The following is a 21322-nucleotide window of genomic DNA, read 5'->3' on the forward strand; positions in this document are numbered from 1 at the left end:
GATAGAATATGGATGGAATCTATAATCTGAATATTAATGCTTTTTTAAATGAAATGGTCACCCAGGTATTTAATTGTTATTTACATAAAGTGAGTGATTATTTGCAAAGCTGAATTACTAGATGTGTTCTAAAGGAATGGGAACAATTTCTTGTTGGTTTACAGTGCCCGGTATTTCTAAAGCTACAAATCCACAATCTCCCCCACCCTTGCCCTTCCCCCCGCCACACGTGTGCAAAAGCATGAATGCTTCTAATATTTACATCTACCGTTGGATAGTGTTGCTGGCTCAGAATGGCTTCTACTTTCCACCCTCTAGGTGTCTGCATGTCAGTGGTAGATGAGTGATCCCTATGTATGCAGTTTGTAAAGCTCTTTGGCCTTCTGAATGAAAGGATATTGTATTATAGATAATATAAGGTGTTGTTATCATTATATCACAACACTGCAGATCACAGCACCAAGAGGAGTGAAGGAGGTAACATGGACATCTAAACACACACACACACACACACACACACACACACACACACACACACAAAATAACAATTTTCTCCCTCTCCTCAATGTCCCCCTCCTAGAACTAAAGGGTTGGGAGGATGCCCTGGAAGAAGAACTAGGCTCTAGAAGCTGGTTGGTCCTCAACCAATCGACAAATGCCCTTCAGTTTGTCAGTTTCAGATGGTCCCCCACAAGGTCCCAACCCTGTCCTGGTCTACTGTGGCACTCGACCTTTCTTGGGCTTAATGATTCTTATCCAGCTGTTTCAGTAACTGCCTCTCTCTGCCTTCCCATCCTGCCCAGTTTGCTGGCACTGAAGGAGGAGGAAACATGCCTTCCTTAAGGAGCTCAGCCAGGGAAGGAGAGAGATAAAAGGCTGAAGTTGCTACACGATTTAAAAGCAAACAGGAGGGAAAACAGAACTTTTCTTACAAGGCCAAGTAAAACACCAGTGAAGGCAAGACTGAAATGGGTCGGCCTGCGAAAGGGGCCAATGAAACGACTCAGACATCGGGCACAAAACCCACTGCAGCGAGAGGGGAGTCGCGGAGGAAGGGGCACATTTTGGCAGCTCGTGGGTTCTCCGTGGCAGAAATAAGAACTTGTACACACGGGGGTGGGCAGGAGAGGGTGGGGGGAAGAGCACCCAGCCTTAATAAACTAATCTCGGCTAATGTAATGTTTATCGAGTTCGTTGGATAATGATACCATGTGTGTCATTATCATCATCAAAACCCAATCTATGTTTTAAAAAGTTACAGATGATTAACACAACATCAAGTTGTTGCAAACAATTACTTAAAACCCACACATAGACACAGACGCATACACACACACACACACACACACACACACACACACACAGAGAACCAGGAGGTCCCCATATTCTGTAGAATGAGGGAGGCTGCAGCTGTAGGCCGACAGCTTTCATATCCTCATTTGAATAATGTGTCCTGAATCTGTCACTTTATTCATTCTCCTTATGCTCAGTGTACTCTACATCAACAACAAATTAAGTTGTAAATAAGAGACAATCATCACTTTTGTTTTTAAGCAGCTACTGCAGAGAGAATTTCAATGTACGCTCCTTTCGACAGGGGGAAAAAGAGGTGCTAGTGTTTGCTTTCCTAAGCACAAATATGGGGAAACTAACAGAAACAAAAACAGAAACAGTTTACTGTGGCTGAGGGGAGGAAAATAAAATTCTCTAAAGCACATCCCTCCAGGACCAACTGAAATTTCTCCCCAGGAGTTAAGACACATAAAGACGGAGGTTAAGTTTCCCGGACTAGAATGAAAACCTGTGCGCCCAATCCTTTTGTCTTAACACACAAGGAGCCTCCTCTTTGCTTCGCGAAGCCTTAGACCAAAGGACAAATGCATTAAATCAATTACAACGTAGGTGTATTCACCAACCAACTCCACACTCATCTCCATTAACTTCCAAGAGTTCAAATCACTACCTCATGCACAGAAATTGAAAACATTAATAATGAAATATGTCCTTACCTTTACATCAGAGAAGTAGGTTTTCAGCATGTTGGAGCTGGGATAACGGGTGTAAAAGAACATGAGCTTTGCTTTTTTCAAGTGATTGGGTGACAATCCTTCCTGCATGTAGGATGCAATTGGTTAAGGAAACAATTTCTTGAAACACAAGCACCTACCATCCCTCCCTTCCCCTGCCCCCCCCCCAGGAATCTGGAGGCCCACCACCCAGCAGCCATAGGAATTCTGGAAGATAAATGGCGTTGGCCATGGAATCCACCACTAACTTGCTGCTGCCTGCTCACAATGACCACTGCCGGTCAGAATTTGCCAAATATAATGGCGAAGATGCACAATTTAGTTGCGGAATCCTGGAGACTTCGTGGTGAGGATGGCAAAACGTTCCCCCTGTTTGAAGTCCTTACGCTATCTATACGTTCACTTGTTGCTAAGGAGACAAATGCACCCAACAGGTACTGCACAACTCTTTATCGTGAGAGTTGTTTCCTTCTTCACAATTACAGTTCTGTTTGTTCTCTCCGCTCTCCGCAGATGACATCCAATTATTATACTAATGTACACGAAAATATAAAATGCATTATTCTGAACACTGTCAGGCAAGCTTCACATTTCACCTTTCAGCGCTCATATAACGGAGCATCTTGACTCACTTTCTTCCTGTCTTATTATTATATCCTTTTAATTGTTTCCTTTTCAATAACAGCTAAAACTGGGGAGGGGTAGTTTGGGCACCGAGAGAACGGGGAGGGGGTGTCGCTTTTGTTAGAGCAACGATCCAAAACCAAATACGATTTGCCTCTCCTGGATTTATAGTTAACTCCTTTGAGAGTGGCACAGTGGTTGGAGCTAACAAATCAATAAATGTGGGTTAGCAGATCAATAAATGGCCACTTACCCAAAATAAGAAGGTCTATTTATCTGGAAACATCATTACCTTTTAGATCTGTAAACAGCAGCAACTAAAACAGTTCCCAAGAGAATGTGAGGCTAAGCATAACCATCCAGGCTTCCTGATTCTCCCCCAGATTCTTGGCACTCCTCAGCAGACTCGGAGCTGGGATGGCTCTGGTCACATCTGTGCCGCAGCCTGGCCCTGCCATTTCCTCAGCAAATTAATGGCTTTATAATTTATCAGAAATGAAGATGCACGTGGAGAAAATCAATGTGGTCCCCCACAAGGTCAATTAAGGGTCCTTCCTAGAAGCTTCTCTAAGGATTTTCTCTTAAAAGAGAGTCTGGGAAAAAATAAGGGAAAAAAAAAAAGAAAAGAAAATATGTACATGTGGGTGTGCGCACACACACACACGCACACGTAAGCAAACACACACACTTGGCTGACAAACCCAACAAAAATTTCACACCGTATGAAGCAAGGTCAAATAAACACAGATATTTAGGAAAGGTGAAAGTTTCTAAATTACCATCATCAAGTACGGCATGACCAAGCTTAGGAACACAGGGAAACCAGAAAGTTCCTAGAGAAGCATAATCGAATTAATACTGATAAGTTCTTGACTACTTAAAACAGGGGGTTTGACCAAATATTCTGCTGAGAATTTGATCAATTAGCATTCCCGTTAATATCACGCAATTTGAAAAAGATCACCTTAGTTTGTAAATTGAAAGGTTAAATGTTGAGCCTTTTGTTTTCACTGTAAATAAACACTGAAGAAAGAAATTTTGATGTTTTATCTGTAAGCCAAAGCAGTTTAACTGAACTTGTGTTTTTGTTTGAGATCCTTAATGATTACAAAGACGATAATTTATGACTGACATACTTCTTGTGCCAAGGAGAGGGCTGAAAGGCCCTCCTCCATTAGACTGAGAGAGGGGACTAAAGGAGCCCGGCACACTTCAGGACCATCTGTCCAAATGGATAAGTGAAATAATAGTTGCAAGCTGTCTCCTATTGCCTCGTGATAAGAGTTTTAGGCAAGTCCAAACTTTGACAAACATCCTCAGATCTGGGTTCTAATCTGTTCTTTCAGAAGGCTACGTCCAAACAACCTAGTACAATTAATTATTAGCAGGGAAAAGTTCCAAACCTTTTCAAATTTGGTCTCATACAAAACGAATTGTTTTGCTGTGGTTCTCAGATAGTTATTGAGCCACCAAAACTTCCTGGAGCTTTCAGTGTCTTTAAATTATGCTAAGATGTTTTCGTCTTTTTTTATCTAAAAAGACAGAGCAAAGTATCCATCGTATTTTGGTTGGGATTGAGAGGCTTTTTATTTCATGAAAAAAAATCATCCTAATTTGAATTTCTCAAGTACGTTTTTTTGCTTTAAAATGCTTCCTGTTGGAAATACTTGGAATCAATCAGTGGAAATGAAACACAGAATACATCTTTATTTCTTGCTCATCGTGTAATTAAGATAAAATTCCCATAAAATATATGTTTCTAATAAACTATTAAAAATAGCTAATGAAAGATTTAAAAGCCAACAGTTAGATAATCCTTTTTTTTTCTCTTCAAAATAAATCTGAACTGACCAATTGGTTAATTTCCCTTTTAAGTGCTTGTGCTGAAAAGCAACTGTTCTTCCAAGAAAGCACTAGCTGTTTCCAGGATACTTACACACGCACAATGACTCATGATGGAATAGATTCAGTAAACATACAGCTGTACTGAACACGAGCTAAGCTCCATTCAAGGCCAGGAAAGAAAATGAGCACAAATAAATATTAAGGAGGTAAAGGGGGGGGGGTGGGGTGAGGGGGGATGGAACGCAAACAAGATCTGTCCAGGCAGCTCATGTGGCTTTGCCTCAATTCTCTTAGCCATAGCTTTGTGAAGACAGATGACATTCAATTCTATGTATAATGCAAAATAGACAATAACTGCTGAAACTTGAGACAGCTGCCAGGTGTAAAAAAAAAAAAAAAAAAGAAAAGAAAAAGAAAGGAAAAGAAAAGAAAAAGAAAAAAAAACGATGATAAATCCATAAATTAATGAAAGACATCTGCTCGGGAATATAAAAGATAAGAGAAGTAGGGTACTGCAGCTGAACCTAAAATGGTGTGCAAACAACCTGAGAATTTAAGTGTTGTCTGTTTACCAAGCACAATATAACTTCACCTAAACAGCAGCCGCGGGAGAAGCAGCAGAGGCAGCAAAAAGGCAAATGGGAGAATAATAGGTTGTGAAGGCTGCAGGAAGAAAACTCTTTTTTTCCAACTGAACCCTGAATTGTGACTAGAGGTTTTACATGCTGCAGTTCCAACCAAATGGATCGGGACCACTTGCTTACAATTTCTAAAGCGCTTTGAAACCCGGAGAATTTTAGCTTGCTCCTTAGGCTCTGATTTGCTATGTTTCTAGTTTTCCCCCCTTAGAATCCTTAAAGGGGGAGAAAAGATCTAAACCCTCACATGTAATTAAAGGGATAGAGCAAGTTGTTGCTCCACAAAGGAGTTTAACATAATCGGTGGGATGTGTAGTTTATGGATATATATATTTTTAATTTACTTAGTCCATAATTGGGGGGAGGGGGAAGGGGAATCCAGAGTCTTCCAATCTTTAATATACATGTTTCGCTACAGCTAATACACCTAACAGAATTCCTATGGCCCCGCACCACTTCCAAAGATGTAAAACATCAACTTCTATGGATTAATTCCCATTTTAGAAATTCATTTTTAACTCAGGTTTTCTAGATGGATTTTAGTTTCAAATTATTAAATCATTTTCCTTTTTGAACTTCACATGTTTTTTAACCTTCTCCCTAAAAGTCGAACAGGGAAAGCTGACTGTCACGGAGAAGAGGTTCAGTTTCTTCCCTTGCATGTCTGAAGTGCTTAGAACACCGCTCTTGTGCTCTAATTGGGTGCATGCAAATGTTTGAGGCCCGAACAAGGCTATTTTTCTTGGGATGCAAAGAGCATGAATGACAAGGAACATCAGGAGGAAAAACAACTGGCTGGCTGTTTCTTTTGGAATTTGAATAAAATTCAATATTTGATTAAACAGATTCATTTGCAAAGATACTGAACACAGTTTTTATATCCAAGATGCACCTGCCTTCTGGTGCAGGTTCACTGACATTCAGTTTACCATGCACACACATTCACTAGTTCCTTTCTATTAGAAGGGGTAACAAGGTAGTGTGCTCTATTACGTACAACATATATGCCTAATGTGCTGAACTCAGAATGGATTTATCCGATAAGCTGGTGTTCTTAATAGTTCTTATCTTGGCTACTTTGTTCAGGGAAACAGATGATGTCTTTTGCGGTGGGAAAGAGTTGTTCCTTAAGAATTCAATTATTCATTACAGTTTGGAAAGCCATGGACTAAAAATAAAAACAATAATGACAATCATGAAGGTACCATTTCATCCCATTTCTCCTCATTTCTATTGATCTTTTCTAAGAGTAACTGCATAACAGGTTCACATATGGCCTTGTCTACCTAAACTGAAGTAAGATGACTTGCTGTTATCTTACTTCAGTAAGATAACCAGAATCTCTGGTTCCCAGAGATTTCTTTAAACTAAAAGCTTGAGAATTTTGCCCAGACACCATCAGGTAAGTCAAGGGGAGAACTCATCGCCATACAAGGATGGAGACAGGAGAAAAGCAGACCCAACCTCTCAGCAAACACTCAGATCCTCACTGGCTTCAGAACTGTGTGAACTCTAGAAAAGGATGATTGCCTATCTTCTTCCTGAGAAATAATACAGCAAAGAGATAAACGGCTAAAAGGGCGAGATCATAGAAGGGAAAAGAGAAAGAAACAGAGGCTGGAAGGCCGGCATATGGGAAATGTAATCATTCATTGCAGCAAGAGGCCAAAATTATTTAGCTACACAAAATAAACAACTCCAGGTGTAAGCAACTAACATTTCCTATGAATACAGGTGTTTCCAAACCATTGCTGTTGAGCAGAATCTTCTATGGTAAGACAGAGGTGAAGTTATTCCTCTGAAGAAGAAGCAACTAAATTCTCTTTAAAGTCTTTGATATGTATAGAAAGAAAAGGAAGTTCTTTCTATTCAAATCCTCAAAATTCCTCAGGGGATTTAGAGAGGGTGAGACAGTGAGCATAGTCAACACTTAGAGCGATCTAAAGATTTTTTTCTTAGAAGACCCAACTTATTAAAAAAAAAAAAAGCACAGGCATAATTATCTGGATACGGTGACAAGTCTAAAAAAAAAAACAAAACAAAACCAGAAACTGGAATCTTGAGTTAAAGAGTTTAGTATGGCCTTATAAGACTTTGAAACCTGGCTTCAAATATTCATCCAAATGGGCACGTCCCTTTCCTGTGTGTGTGCGCACACACGCGCACAAGTGAGAGAGAGAGAAACAACCCACCATCACTACCACTGGCTTCAAAATGAAGTAAGGGACCTCTGAGGAGCAATGGGGTCTAGCCCTGGACATGAGCCTGGTATGAACCCCAGAAGGTGCTCTCCTGCAGAGGGCAAAAAAAAAAAAACGTTCAAGGTCTGTGTCTATGTACTTTGCCTTTCTCATCACCAACAGCTATAGTCCAATTGGACCAATGTTTATTGCCTGCTTATGATGTGTAAGGCATGGTGGCTGGCGCAGCTTTGATTCATGACTGGTGGATTCAACTTTAGATCTCTGAAAGTTAGAAGTTAAATCAGCAACCAAACCAAGACTCGATTTCTATGTACATCTTAAGTCCTCAAATCTTTCTCTCAAGACGGCATTCTCTTCTTCCTCTCTATGGAAAGAGACAATGTGCTTAACTACCCAAGTGTGTCTCATACTTGTGGCTCCCATTCACCTTATCAGAAATCTTCACTGTTATCCTGAGCTGGCTGGAAGGAGATGAACTTCATATCAAGGAAAACACATTTCCACCATAGCTGGGACTTTGCACTTACACGGCAGCCTCTGGAGTAGGGTTAGATATGAAAATGTCAATCTCTGGTCATCAAGACGATTGCTCAAAACCCTTAATTTAGCAACAGCCAACTTAATTGCTAAATTTCATATCCATCTGGCAATTTATAGAAAAGAAATGTCTCTAGTTGCCCCCCAATGCTACTATTCTACTCCCCCAAAACATCAACAACCACAAGATTTTAAAAAATTTACTGAAAGGACCAATTTACAGAGAAAAAAATCGTGAGTTAAAAATAGCTAGAGTTCAGGACAGGTCTAATAAAAAAATATAACTGGCATCTCTACATAAAAGTCAGGTTCAAAATATAAAAGAGACATAAAAGAGGCATTTTTAAAGTCGAATACGGCTGAGTTTTATATTTAATTGTGCTCTCTCGCTTTCCAAAATAATTTGCTTTGTGTATGTTAGGACAAAAGATTTCTGTGTATGGCTGAACAGAGGTTAATCATGCATAGAGGCAGCTGCACCAGACCCAAAGAACAGACCTTGGGTGAACGGGAGAGAGATGGATACCGTCTGAATAAATCAGTACCTGTATATTTCCTTTAAAACAAACAAACGAACAAACAAAAGAACACACCTCACTTGAAGAATAAGGAGAGACTCTAACTCCCTATCCACAACCATCTTTCTCCCACTGCAGCCTCCCATCAGTAGACTGTTCCTCATAAGATTTAATCAGGCCTTCTTTAAACAGACCAGGAGCCTTATAGATTAACTAAGGGGAGAATTCTTCTTATGGAGTCTTAGGGATCTGAAAACTGATTTTTCTCTCTTTATTCTGCTATGAAACTTAGATTAAAATAAAACCTGATAGAATTCAATATTACAATGAGATTTTTTTTTTCCACCTCTAAATCTACTCTTGGGGAAAAAAAAAAAAAAGGATTAGAAGATAATACCGGAAGAAACAGCAGAAAAAACCCTGCTGCAAAAGCACAAATTAAATACTACCACTTTAGGGCAATTAACAACTTGTGAAAGTTACAAAAATGTTGGTTTCCTGTGAAGCTTTTGTGCAACCAGAAGTGCCTCACGCCTGCTGATAAAAGCCTATTACTCGGAAGAAGAGGAAAGACTGCATTCTTAAGAAGATAGTCATCTACATCATTCTAAACAATGTGTAAACCTGACCTTCTGGGAAGCCTTTTTGGTTTGGGCTTGTTTTCCTTGGGGGGCAAATGAAAGGATATTGCACTTCCCGAATAAGGTGAGATTTCGGACATGTCTTGAAGATCGCCACACTCGGATTTGATGAGAGACAAGGAGAGCCCTTCTGCGGTGCTGGGTGGATGTGCTGGTGAACAAGGATGGTGGCTCAGGTGGTGGGATGACATCTTGGTCCTCAGACTCGTGGTCTCCCTAGTTAAGTCTAAGGATTCAGGAGAGGCTCTGTCTTTTCCCGAGAAGGAGCCGGAGGGAGCACCTAATGGACTCTGAAACGGGTAGGCCATCAAGGGGAGGGGAAAAGGGTGGCGGAAGGTGGACGTGGTAAAGCCTGCGGTGGCCGACAGAGGCGACTGGTGCAGGGGCTGGTGGTGACCGCCGGCAGGGGGGCCGGAGGCAGACTGGTCAGATGAGTTTTTGCGGACCACCAGGGGCAGTGCTTCTGTCTGGTCTGTGGAACTGGGCATCTGCACATTGCCAAAGGTGTCCAGGGGGTTCGGAATGATGACATCGCCAAAGCACTGCAGGCGCTGGTTGGCGGTGTGGAAATTGTGGTTCTCCCCGTTGACTGCAAATCTGGCCTGGGGGATCTGGAGCGGCGGAAAGACCTGAGGAACCTGGCGAGAGGGTTTGGCGGAGAAGACTTTGACCACAGTGTCCACAACTTGCGACATGGCAGTGTTCAGTTCTTGTTTCAAGGTCTCGGCCAAATGTTTGCCTTCGGGTTGTAAGGAGTTTGGCCCGTGGTCTCTTTCTTTGTTGTTGCCTTCTCGCTTCGGCTTGTTTTCGGCCATTTCCTGCTCCCGGATCAGGGCCCGGGCTCGGTCGATGAACTGCCCCGGGTCCAGCTCGCACATCTCATTGTCTGACCTCCCCACGGAGTCCTGGGCCCTGGCATCCAGGATCTCCGAGCGCATGCTGTCTTCAGACAGGTTACCATCTTCATCATTTTCAGAATCAGTGCTGTCATAGATCTGGTAGAACTTTTCCTGCAGCTGGCGCAGCTGTTTCTGCATGTCCTCCAGCTGCTGTTTCAGCTGTCGGCGCTCCTCTCGCTTCTGTTCTTTGCGGGCTGAAACCAGCTGCTGGAAACTCTGTTGCTGCTGCTGGGGCAGCTTCTGCTTGCGTTTGTTTTCTCGGTAACTTTCTCGGGGACTCACAGACTGCGGGGCCATATCTCTTTCATTTTCATTGCCCCGTAATGCCACACTGGGGGAATGGCTCATACCCCGGATTATATTCTCAACCCGGGCGCGCTTTGCTCTCAGGTGCTCGTCACATAAGCGATCCATATCAAACTGGCTCATAGTAGGCCTGCCAAAAGGGGAAAGACACTCTGGGGGGCTGTCTCTTGAAGAGTTGCTGCATATATCCTCCTGATGTACTTCGGAGCCTGTACTAGAGAGACCGCTGGCTTGGAAACTGGGCTCCGTGCCACCATTTTTGTTCATGTTATTTTTCAACAGCTGGGAAATTATGGTTGCTCCTGGAAAAGGCATCATGGCATCTTCATATGAGTTCGCCCTCTTCAGCAGCTTGCGGAGTACATTTGACTTTTCCCCATCTGCATGCTGCACCACTGAATACTCAACATCCTGCTCGGAACCTTGGGGATTCATGGCACTAAAAAACGTCGCTCTTGCCTTAGCAAAAAATGCAGATGCTGTCCCTACCGTCCTTTTCACTCCAATGTCAACTCTTCTCCTCTTGGTTTGCCGGCTTAAGAGGGCTGTGCTGTCATGGTCAGGCATCACTGGACAGTTATTGTGCCATCTTGAAAAGCTCGTCAGCTGGGCACAGCTCAAGAATCCTGGGACCCTGGCCAACAGAACAAAAGGACTGATGAATCATTTTCTTTAAATTTCTCCAAATTTCCTGACCTCAATCCTGAATCAAATGCAAAATGCATAGGCTCTGGGATTTATGGCACATTACAATTATTGCAATTTATTATGCACTCTGCTTGAAATGAAACATTTTTAAATATTTCTGCTCCACTGGTTTAAGATGGATTAAGATTAAAAAAAAAAAAAAAGCAAAAACTGCTTAAGCACCAGTAATATGATTCTCTTTCACAAATGCCTAAAATGATACTGTTTATCTTCAGAAGAAACAGTAGATTATAAGAACACAGCCTCTGACAACCAATTGATTAAATTTTGGGCACTGAGATTCATATTACAAAAGAAGATAAAAGTGGTCTATACTTAAGAAATAAGGTTACATTTTGAGGATGCGTGAAATTTGGATGAAAAATTCCATTTCTGCGATAAAATTATTGTGGCTTTAACGCGATTAAGGGGAAAAAATGACTCTAAAAATGCAAATATTTCACACACACCCTTTATTACTGAATTTTAAAACATTTTTGTCATATGTGAAATGGGGAGGAGAACACTCCCACCAGCATCTTTCCAACATAAATGGCCAATTTAGCATGGAAATAAGTGCACAAATACTCATTCTACAAGTCTGCTTATTTAGCACAGATATGTGCTTTTTATTACTAAAATCACATTTGAAGACGGTATCTGTTGCTGGATTTTAATGTAAGTATGAGAATATTTAAAAATTTTCATGATGTCGTTTTTGATGACTTCAATTATTATAAAGTTGGACTCAGTGCAGAAGAAGGACATTGTCACATTTTAGAAATCAATCTGTGGAACAATAAATTGAGTTAGGCAAGGATAAATACATCTTCAGTGCTAGTTTTTTTTTCTATAATCTGCCAAAATAATACTTCAAACGCCTAAAGAAGCTCTTTAACATACACCATTTGTGAATCTTATTTCTTGTGCCAAATTAAAGGATGAGAAAAACACAGGCGGAAGAAAAAGACTGAAGGAAGATATATAAAGAAGAAAGAAAATAACATCAATTAAATATGTGAGAAAGGGAAATACCGTCTCTGTATATGAACTTCCATTGTTTCTTGGGAACACAATATAAAAAGGCACTTGCATGACATTTTTTGTGACGTTAACCAGCGATGCTAACCCCAAATTTTGTATAAATGTTAAGATGTCGCATCTTTTTGCTTACAATGAACGTCTTATGAAGAAAATGAAAAATTTTTTTCACACAGGGTTTATCTAATATTAAACTTCACGTTTGCTTAACAGAGCACATCTTCACAATAACAGGGTCTATTGCCAAAGGCAGCGTGCAGAGTGTTTGGAACAGCTCCCATCTCTTTCGGTTCACCTGTAAAAACATCTACGTGCTCCCTAGGACTGCATCTGTGGCTAGTTTTAAAGAATGACTATCCATGCAAATAGGCATAATTTCAGCATGAAATAACCTGTAAAAATCAAGAAAATGCTCAATGCTTAGATGGCAATGTGTATTTTTTTAAGCGACAAAGATTTCATCATGTAGCCCTTGTTCTCAGTTTTTATATGAAGATAATACATTTAAATAAAGGCTGTATCAGAGTGTCAAGAAAGCAACATGATGCTTTTTTGTATGTTTTTTTGGATGCTTGAGGGTAAAATACTTTTTTGTGTGCCTCAGGATAAAATTTCCTGAACTTGGAATGGAAACAGATCTTGATAACTTCAATGTATAGGGTTCAAAACTGAATTCAAGATGATTGTGACCCCTCACACATTAATAAATGAAATTGGTTTCAGGAATACAAAAATGCAATGGCAAATATTTCACTAACATGTTAGATCTGATAAATCAGGTGCAGCTGTCAGGTGAGAGAAAGAAAAAAGGGGAGACGGAGACAAACAAGAGAAAAGATGAATTATTTTAAAGCTCAGAAAGACTTGCATATTGAGGTGGGATGTCTTTGCGAGGAGGACTTTGTGTAGATCAGCTTTTCAAAAATAGAGTTTATTGCCATTCTTTAAAAATTTTACCTCTTGTCTTTTTGGGTGCAAATCATTTTCTCTTTAATATCACCTGAAAAGCACATAGATCACCAATCAAAATGTTGAACAAACTTTCTGCAGTATTTTCTTCCCCTGTTCCTCTTAACATCCAATCTGGGTTTTCCCCCTACCCATCCTTGCTACAGGAAGAGCATCTCCGCAACAGAGGCTCAGAAACAACACGCTGGTGTAAGAGATGAGCACAAGGTCATCTCCAGCCATCCTTCCCTTCCCAGCTGCCATTTACCTCTGCGTCAACTGCACTTCCTCTCATCTAGCCTAGGTATCAACAGCTGCATCCCTACCTCATGCCTGAGCCAAGGGGAAGGCTGTGCTCTTCCTAAGGTGGAAAGAAATCACATTCTCATCTTCAGTGGAGAATACATGTTAATTAAACGTGCTTGTTGGGTCTTTTAAGAAGAAAATATCCTGTAACTTCCTTCAAATTCACTGAACGAAACTGATTTTTGCAATTTTCTCTCAACTGGTCAGCATTCTTGGATTAAATAATGATTTGTTTCTGTTTGGGGCTAAGAAAATTTAAATATTTGGGGGCCTTATTGTAAAATGTACAGCTGAGACATAACAATCAGGACAAAACAAATGAGAAAACTAGGAAAAATTATATAATCCAGCAAGACAAGGCATTATATTAGTAGGCGTGAATAAATAGATCTCTATGTATAGCTTTGACCTAAACTCAGAAATAAAGGTATAGTAGTCATACACATTGGGATTATAACCCATGAAGGCTATAGGCAAGATTAAATAATTATAACTGGTGGACTGTAGTACTTTATTAGCATCATGTTTCACAAACATATATATATATATATATATATATGAATATTTTACCACATAAGAAAATGCATTGTTAAACGACTATAATGTAAATTAAATCACTTGAAAACACTTTCAAAGGTGCTTCCATGATTTCCCAGTTCAGAATTTAGAGAATGTTATGCAATTAATTTATCACTCATATCATCCTGTCCATTAAGATTTTTTAAAATTCCTTTATTTCTCAATATATGTACTAAGCCATATGTTTCAACTACAATTATTACTGATTCTTATTATGTTTTAATTTTTATATTAATTTTGAGTTTAACCCAGCGATATGAACCTTTTGATCAGCACTGGTGAACATCAGTATCAGCAAGTATGCAGAAAAATACTGACGTAGCATTTGAACCCAAATGTATTATCGATTGGATACACATATTCTATTCCTGTAAACTCCTCTGTAATTAATATGAAAATCTACATAGAATATTTTTATTATTAAATATTGTGTCGTACCACTTGGCATCTAACTACATAAACACTTTAATAATTCCTATATGAAGGGTATCTTAACATTAGCAGATTCCTCCCAGAAAAAGGTAAGAACGTTCAACTATGATCAAGTCAGATTTTAACTACTCCAAAAGATTCTTCATTAAAATCTGAATTATCTGGAGAACGTCAGATAATTTAACATGGAGAATCCTAAGGAAGCTGATGACAACGTTAGTAGAAAAGAATTTTCAGGGAAGCATTTCAAAGGAACACTGCAGTGTGAAGTAGAAAGTGCTGAAGTGTTCTGCTTTAATAAAGAAGTTATTTGGGGAAGGGGATGCAACTTTTATGCCTCGATCTGGAGTCCAGATTCTAGACAAAGAAGTGATCACTATGATTATTACTCAGATAGTTCAGTCAAATCTTTCATGAGAAGGGGAAGGGTAAGGTTGGCATGGTTTCCTGCTTGGATGATTTAGACTATCTGTCTTTGTTGATAAAATGATTTGAAGAAATTGTTCAAGCCTACACTTTACTTCTTTTAGAAAACAACCTTTGAGTGGGCCTCTGATCTACTTGGGTCAAGCCGCTTATGAAACTGCAAGTGGAAGAACACTAACAAAGAACCTTGTAAATCCATCTGGAAATCAGTAATTCAAGGGGGGCAATCAGATGAATTGATTTAGGTACTCCCCCACCCCTGCCCTTTACCAAGCTGTCCCCTTCACTGTATTTAAGAGTTCATTTCTGCTAATTAGCAACTTTTCCTTTGGAGATGTTTCTGCTCACTATCAGGCTAAGAAAGTCTTTGATGTTTATTGTGAGGAACCCACTTGACATTAGTTAATACTTAAATTAACTAACATTGTATTGTCAAAATCTTATATCAGGTTTAAATTTTCCTACGATAATAGAGATCTCAAATCAGAACCATTTTATCTTAAATTCCTCCATTCTATCAAAAATTTCATACATTTTTCACCTGCAAGATGAACACAGAGTATTTTCTGAGACATGCCTAAAATATTAAAAAGTAATAAGTCACCAAATTAGTAAATAAAAGAGAGTGAGAAATAACTTCAAGAAGAAACACTTACATTTATTTTTTTTCTGAAGAGAATTGAAATACTCTAAATGTCCTTTGAAGCTTTCGAATACACCAGGCAATAAGGTTTTAGAAATTCCTTATGTATATGTCCTTTCCAGTTTATACACATACTTAATTAGAACCCAGTAATAATATATCAGGCACAATCCATCTTCATATTATAAAATCAGTAACATTTTATAATCTTTTGTTAACCTTGAACCTAAATATTCCTTATATTTACAGTTGCAAATGCAAAACAATGCCTCTAAGAAATTCATGAAAAAAGGCCTATTTCATTTTGAACAAATAAAGAGTACGCCTGGCAGCTAGGTTATGTTTTAAGATTGTAAGTGCTACTTATAGAGGAAAGATGCGAGGGAATGAATAAAGTGAGAACAAAGATGCATGTTAGGTTAGGTATGCATGACTTTTTCCCCACAAGGTCTTGGTGATTAACCTAAATAGAATTCTGCACAATGGACATATAAAAATATCAATAAGTGCCAAGCACAGATAACCCTTATTAAAAATAAAGCAAATGACATATCCACAGATGACATTTTAGTGATGAAAGAACTTCAAAAGCATCCAAAGAAAGTATTAGGAGGAACTTGGATGTTTAAGTCAAAAGAATAAAATGACACATACTATCTCATTTTCATGAAACAAGGATGATCACCCAAGCCACCAAACCAACCAACAAAAACCATTCACCATCTGATCTATTTCTATGCAACTCAAGAAGTAGCCTGTTTAAAGAAAAAAAATTAAAAGGTCCGATTTTGAGAATCCATATACTGTGCTTACCCTGAATTCTCAATCGCTTCCCTCACACATGAAGCCACAGTCCTTACTTTCATCTATTTTACTATTGCAGAAACAGGTCCATGTTGTAGCACATGGACAGGTTAACCAAATTACTCCCCTTTTTCTTCTTCACCACCCACAGCCCATTTCATTTTGATAATGCTCAGAAGTTCTTGCAAGAAACTTCAGAGGACTGACTGCCTACATCTTGCATCAAATAGAAAAGCACAGTTACCTCTCACATACTTGAGATTTTCCTTCTCCATCAAAGTAATAACTAGGACATCTGGCACATGTCTGGTACAATGACAGGCTCATTCTACTTTATGAGAGTATTTAACATACGACCTGCAAGAGTTTATGCACATACCTATTCCTTCTGGGCAGGGAGAAAGCGCGCTAAAGAACATAAGCTTTAAAAACAGTAACACTTTCAAACTGACTTTGGTATTCTTGGCAGGTACACACACCATCCATGGATGTCCAAAGCACACACACACACACACACACACACAAGACGCTCTCACTACTTCCCCCCCCCAATGCCCCCAAAGACCTGGGAAATAGGCGTAAACCAGAGGGAAGCGAAGGGAAAGTCAATCTCCCTCCACCTGCTGCCTGAAGTGGGGGTACTTTCAGCTGCCTGGCAGACAGGAGCCCGAGACACAGCCTCAGCAGCAGCCTGCCAACATCCTTAAGAAAAATAAACAAACACATACCAACTTGTCCTCCACCCCCAACCAAAGAACTCACATGGCAGGGCTCAAAACATAACAACAGCGCAGTTCCCATGAGCCCGGACAATCCTATTAACCAAGGCAACCATAAACCCATAAACCTCCGCAACCCTGGCGCACACCCTGAGGTCTGGAACTGTACAGACACAGAGGAAATTTGCACCTGTCTTCCTTGACATAACACACCTGTCAGGCCCTGCCCATGGCGCAGCTCTCGGCTAACAGACCTTTGTCTACCTAATCCAGGAAAGGACATTATTATAATTTTTTTTTTTTTGTAAAGGAGGTTATAGATGGGAGAGAAGGGGTGGGGGGGAGAACAAGAGAAGAGACTTGTAGCCTTGACTTTGAGAGCAGGCCACCCTGTGCTTGCACTGTTATTATAAGCTCAAGGAGACAACACAGACCTTCTGGGAAAAATAAAAACAAGCAGGTGAGCTCCCAGCCTTCCCCCAGGCGGAGTGGGTTCTGGATTGCCAAGAACAGAAGTTTCACACTCCAGCCTGCCTCCTTGGGCTATTTAAGACTGTCGCTCAACCCCTCCTCCCAGGTCTTCTGTCGGCCAGCCTGGAGGACTCTCAACTTCCGAAAAAAAGCTGAGAAGTGGCGGGAGACCTGTGAGTCTCTCTCCAAAGCTACTCCCCCTTTGCCTCCCTCCCGCCCCCCGCCCCCCTCACCTCGCCCCTCCAATCCATACCCTCCACCTACGTTCAGTTTTAGCAGGAGGAGTAAGTGGCTGGCACAGCAGAAGAACCAACAATTTGCTAACCTGGGCTTTGGGTAATGTCTCCCCCCAGCTTGCCCCCGTCGTCCCCCTCCTTGCAGGTTCAGGCAAGATAGCAGCTCTTCTCGCCCCCTCACTATTCTTCCCAGTAACAATCACTCTCACCTCTTCACTCCTCCCTCTCCAGTCCTCCGGAGTGGGGCAAAATTGCAGGTACCACCCAGACGAACCAAGATCAGATCGAAGCAGCCCAACCACGTCGACTGCCAGCGGTGACTGCGAGCACATCCGCTGCCCGAGAACATCCTCTACCCCCACCCGGACCTCGATCCTTCCATCCTCCCGCCGCGCTTGAGCCCCAGTCCTCCCACCACAGGACCCCTGAGGCTCCTGGTGCCACCTTACCCTACTCAACTTGACCTAGCCCTGGGTCCTGGGAGCACAGGGGAGGGGCGCCGCGCTCGTTTCCCAGGACCATCTCTCCATTGCTCCAACCCTGATTTCAACATTTCGGCTTCGACAGCGTTTTGAGAGGAAAGTAACAGAGCGCCCCCCCACACACACCTCCCTCTCCCTTCCTCCCTACTCCCTGGCCCTCTGCTGGGGTTAAAAAGGAGAAGTGAAAGGTATGCAAATGACAAGCAAATTGGAAGCTCCTGGAAGAAAGGCAGCTATAATAAACAAGACAAAGAGCAAGGACGTGGGGACTAGCCCAGGAGTTTTCACCGGGGGAGATGGGAAGGATGAGGCTGGGAGGAGAGCGGGGATCCAGACGAACAAAAAGCGACCCGGTCCCCCTCGCGGTCCTCTCTCCTGGGAAGAGAGGGCAAGAGAAAGAAGGAAAGGAAGGAAAAGCCTCCTCCCCCTCCAGAAACAGTACACAAAAGGTGACAAGATCAGCGACAAGTCCAGCACTATCAGCCTCCCCCCTCTCGCCAACACCACCCCCCAGCCACCAGCAGGAAAGAGAAAGAAAGAAAAGCCAAGCGGATCACTTACTCGTAGGAACTGGGAGAGGCGGAGCGCTGAGTTCCACTGAGGCTTCTGCTTAGAAACTGTTTAGACACTATTTTATTATGATTCATTTAAAGAACACCATTTTCTCCTGGGGAGGGTGGAAAGATGTTTACACGAGTGTGAGTAATGGGAGTCTCTTTTCTTTTCTTCTCATTCAAGAACAAGCCGGTACAAGTGATTCTGGAAAAGGGGAGGGGACTCGCGAGGGGGAGAAGATACTTACTCGGTGCAGAGAGCAGTGGGACCGAGCCTTTTTTGCAGGCGGAGAGAGGAAAACACGCGCGCGCACACGCACGGTGAGATCTTGCGGGTGATGAATATGATAATTGGACAAGGGACGGTGAGTCCGTGCGGGAGCGCGCGAGCGGGCCGACGGGGAGAATGAGGGGAGAGAGAGGAGAGGGTGGGCAGGGAGAGGAGAGGAGGGAAGACAAGAAGAGAGGAGAGAGAGGAAGAGAAGACGCGAGAGGAGGAGAGAGGAGACTAGGAGAAGAGAGAAGAGAAGAGAAGAGAGTAGAAGAGGGGAGAGAGGAGAGGAGAGAAGAGGAGCGAAGCGGAGAGGGAGCAGGCGGACCCGGCAAGAGCTCTTTTGCGCCGCTCTGCTTTCCCCGGCTGCAATGGTGTATTATTTCAGAGCGCTCCCTCAGCTGAGGGCTCCGCTCCACAACAAGATTTACTTTAAGACACAGCTGAAGGAAACAGGAAGACTGCACGTCACAGTCTGACTGACGTACCCGGCCCCAGCACCCAATCGCGAGGCGCCTTCGGATTCAAGGGGGGATAGCGAGGCAAGAGAACTTGGGAGGAAAAAAAATATAAAAGGGGTGGGGGTGAGGGGCTGGGAGGAGAGGAGGGGAGAGGGGCCCCGCGCTCCCCTCCCCCGCCTCCATCCCCGCCCCCACCCCCCCTCACCCGCGCGCAGCCACTGCTTGGGGGCGACCGGATCGCCGCGCCCGGGCCGGAGCGAGCCATCTGCGGGCGCTGTGCAAAGCCGGCGACCGCGCGAGCGCCGCTCAGCTCACACTCGCTCTTCCAGGACGCAGGTCTCTTTTTTTTTTTTTTTTTTTTCCCCCTTCATTTCCCAGATACAGCTGATCGAGTTCGCTGAGCGACAGAGCGAGTGAGCGCTCCTCGGACAGGGGTGGAGGAAGGCACAGAAAAGTATACTGGAGAAAAAGTGGAGGTTTTAGGGGTGGGGTGGTCTAAGAGGAGGGAGTGAGAATCCTCAAAACATTCCACTTTTTAAATGATCATAGCTAGTATCAGGAATACATGTCACCCTTGCTTCCTTTTAAAGGAGAGGCGGACAATAAAATACAGGTAGGTTTGGGATTAAAATAGTAGGTGTCAGAGGTTTCACACCGGCTCCGCTGCATCTGATATAAGAAGACTAGTATTGGCTGAATCCCAGTCAATCTCCCGTCAAAATTGTTAGGAAGAATATTTGTCCTTGGTTACCTCTAACAACTTTATTTGGATGGTAGGTACAGCAACCTTTACGGGGAAAAAAAATGTTACAAACAGTACCACGCGATTACGCTCAGTAACTCACTCACCCCAGAATGATTAAAGAGAGAGGTTTCAAATAGGATTTACACAGTTTTGAGCCCTGGGTAACAAACTTTAAAGTATACTCGGCAAGAAATTTCAAACGCTTAAATTTCGGGCTTCTAAGTCAAGCCATAGAAAATTCACTTTGGTTTGACATTTCTTGGACGAAAAATAACCAGCAAGACTTCTTTAGATAACGTGGCTCTTAAAGGGCTTCTTGGGATTTGAAAGTTGCTAATGCTAAAGCGCAAGAGCCCAGCCGCAGCTAGAATGTCTCTTTCACCGGGCACAGTAAACGGCTTTTAATAAAGCAAATGCGCTTATGACTTAAAGATCCTATGAAAGCTAGGAATTGCAAGGGCTGCGAAGCAGAAACATTCATACCTAGTCGATAAGACACTCATTTTTTGGTAGGATGGGGACAAGTATTTTTCGTGTGTCCCTCGAATTTAATCAGATCAAAGGTTGAATCGTGTTGCGTCGTGACAACAGAGTGTTTGTGAAGTGTGTTACAAGTGTACTGGCCGATCATTACCACCATCTTCTGCAACACACGCACGCACACACTTTTCCTAGGACACTTACAATCTCAGCCTCAAATTCATCAAACTGTGAAGTCAAATCTTTGAATAAGAATAGTGATGGTACTATGTTCGAGTCCATACCCTGTAGGAAACTTTTGGCACGGGACTCAAACATTGCAAAGAAGAAGAAAAAAAATCAGGCCGGCCCGGTTAGGTGTTGGGAATAAGAAAAAAAGACTTGCTTGAGCATCTCCAGCCTTCATTTCTCCCCTTTTGCCGCCTCCTGACACTCCCCCCCCACCCCATTACGGAAACAACACAGACCCTCACAAACACACTACTCACACTTCCAATGATCGGCTACTGTATTAAGTGTTCTAACTGAGAAGGGACAATTTAGGCTGGGGACAAAATCTATCAACGTGCCCATTACATACAGGACGGAATAATGCTTCTGTTGGTTGGGTCCTTTCGAGGGAAGCGGGTGTACTGAGCGGGGAAATGTGGGTTCTGTGAATGAATCAAGGCTACTTCCTTTCTTCTTTTTCGCCCTATTATTTTCCTTAAGTATCCCAGTATGTACATGTGAGCGCCAGCCCACAAATAAACTGGCAGGAGTAAAGGATACATGCCCTCCACACCTTAAAACCATCTG

General features: G+C 42.2%; 1 protein-coding gene across 2 annotated transcripts in view; it reads right to left on the reverse strand.

Annotated features, from left to right (window-relative positions):
* The window catches only part of PROX1 (prospero homeobox 1), a 52128-nt gene extending 32858 nt beyond the window's left edge, over positions 1–19270 (reverse strand). Inside the window, exons 1-4 of one of the 2 annotated variants that reach the window (XM_067728971.1) lie at positions 18816–19270; positions 18575–18680; positions 9080–10873; positions 2010–2115 (exon numbers count right to left, since the gene is read on the reverse strand). In XM_067728971.1, coding sequence (XP_067585072.1) covers positions 2010–2115; positions 9080–10873; positions 18575–18660 — 1986 coding nt within the window. In that variant the 5' untranslated portion in view covers positions 18661–18680; positions 18816–19270. The remainder of the gene's footprint in view (positions 1–2009; positions 2116–9079; positions 10874–18574; positions 18681–18815) is intronic. The other variant, XM_067728972.1, reaches the window with a different exon arrangement.
* Positions 19271–21322: the final 2052 nt, after the last annotated feature.

The sequence above is a fragment of the Pseudorca crassidens genome, chromosome 2, assembly GCF_039906515.1.
Source record: "Pseudorca crassidens isolate mPseCra1 chromosome 2, mPseCra1.hap1, whole genome shotgun sequence".
NCBI classification, from domain to species: Eukaryota; Metazoa; Chordata; class Mammalia; order Artiodactyla; family Delphinidae; genus Pseudorca; species Pseudorca crassidens.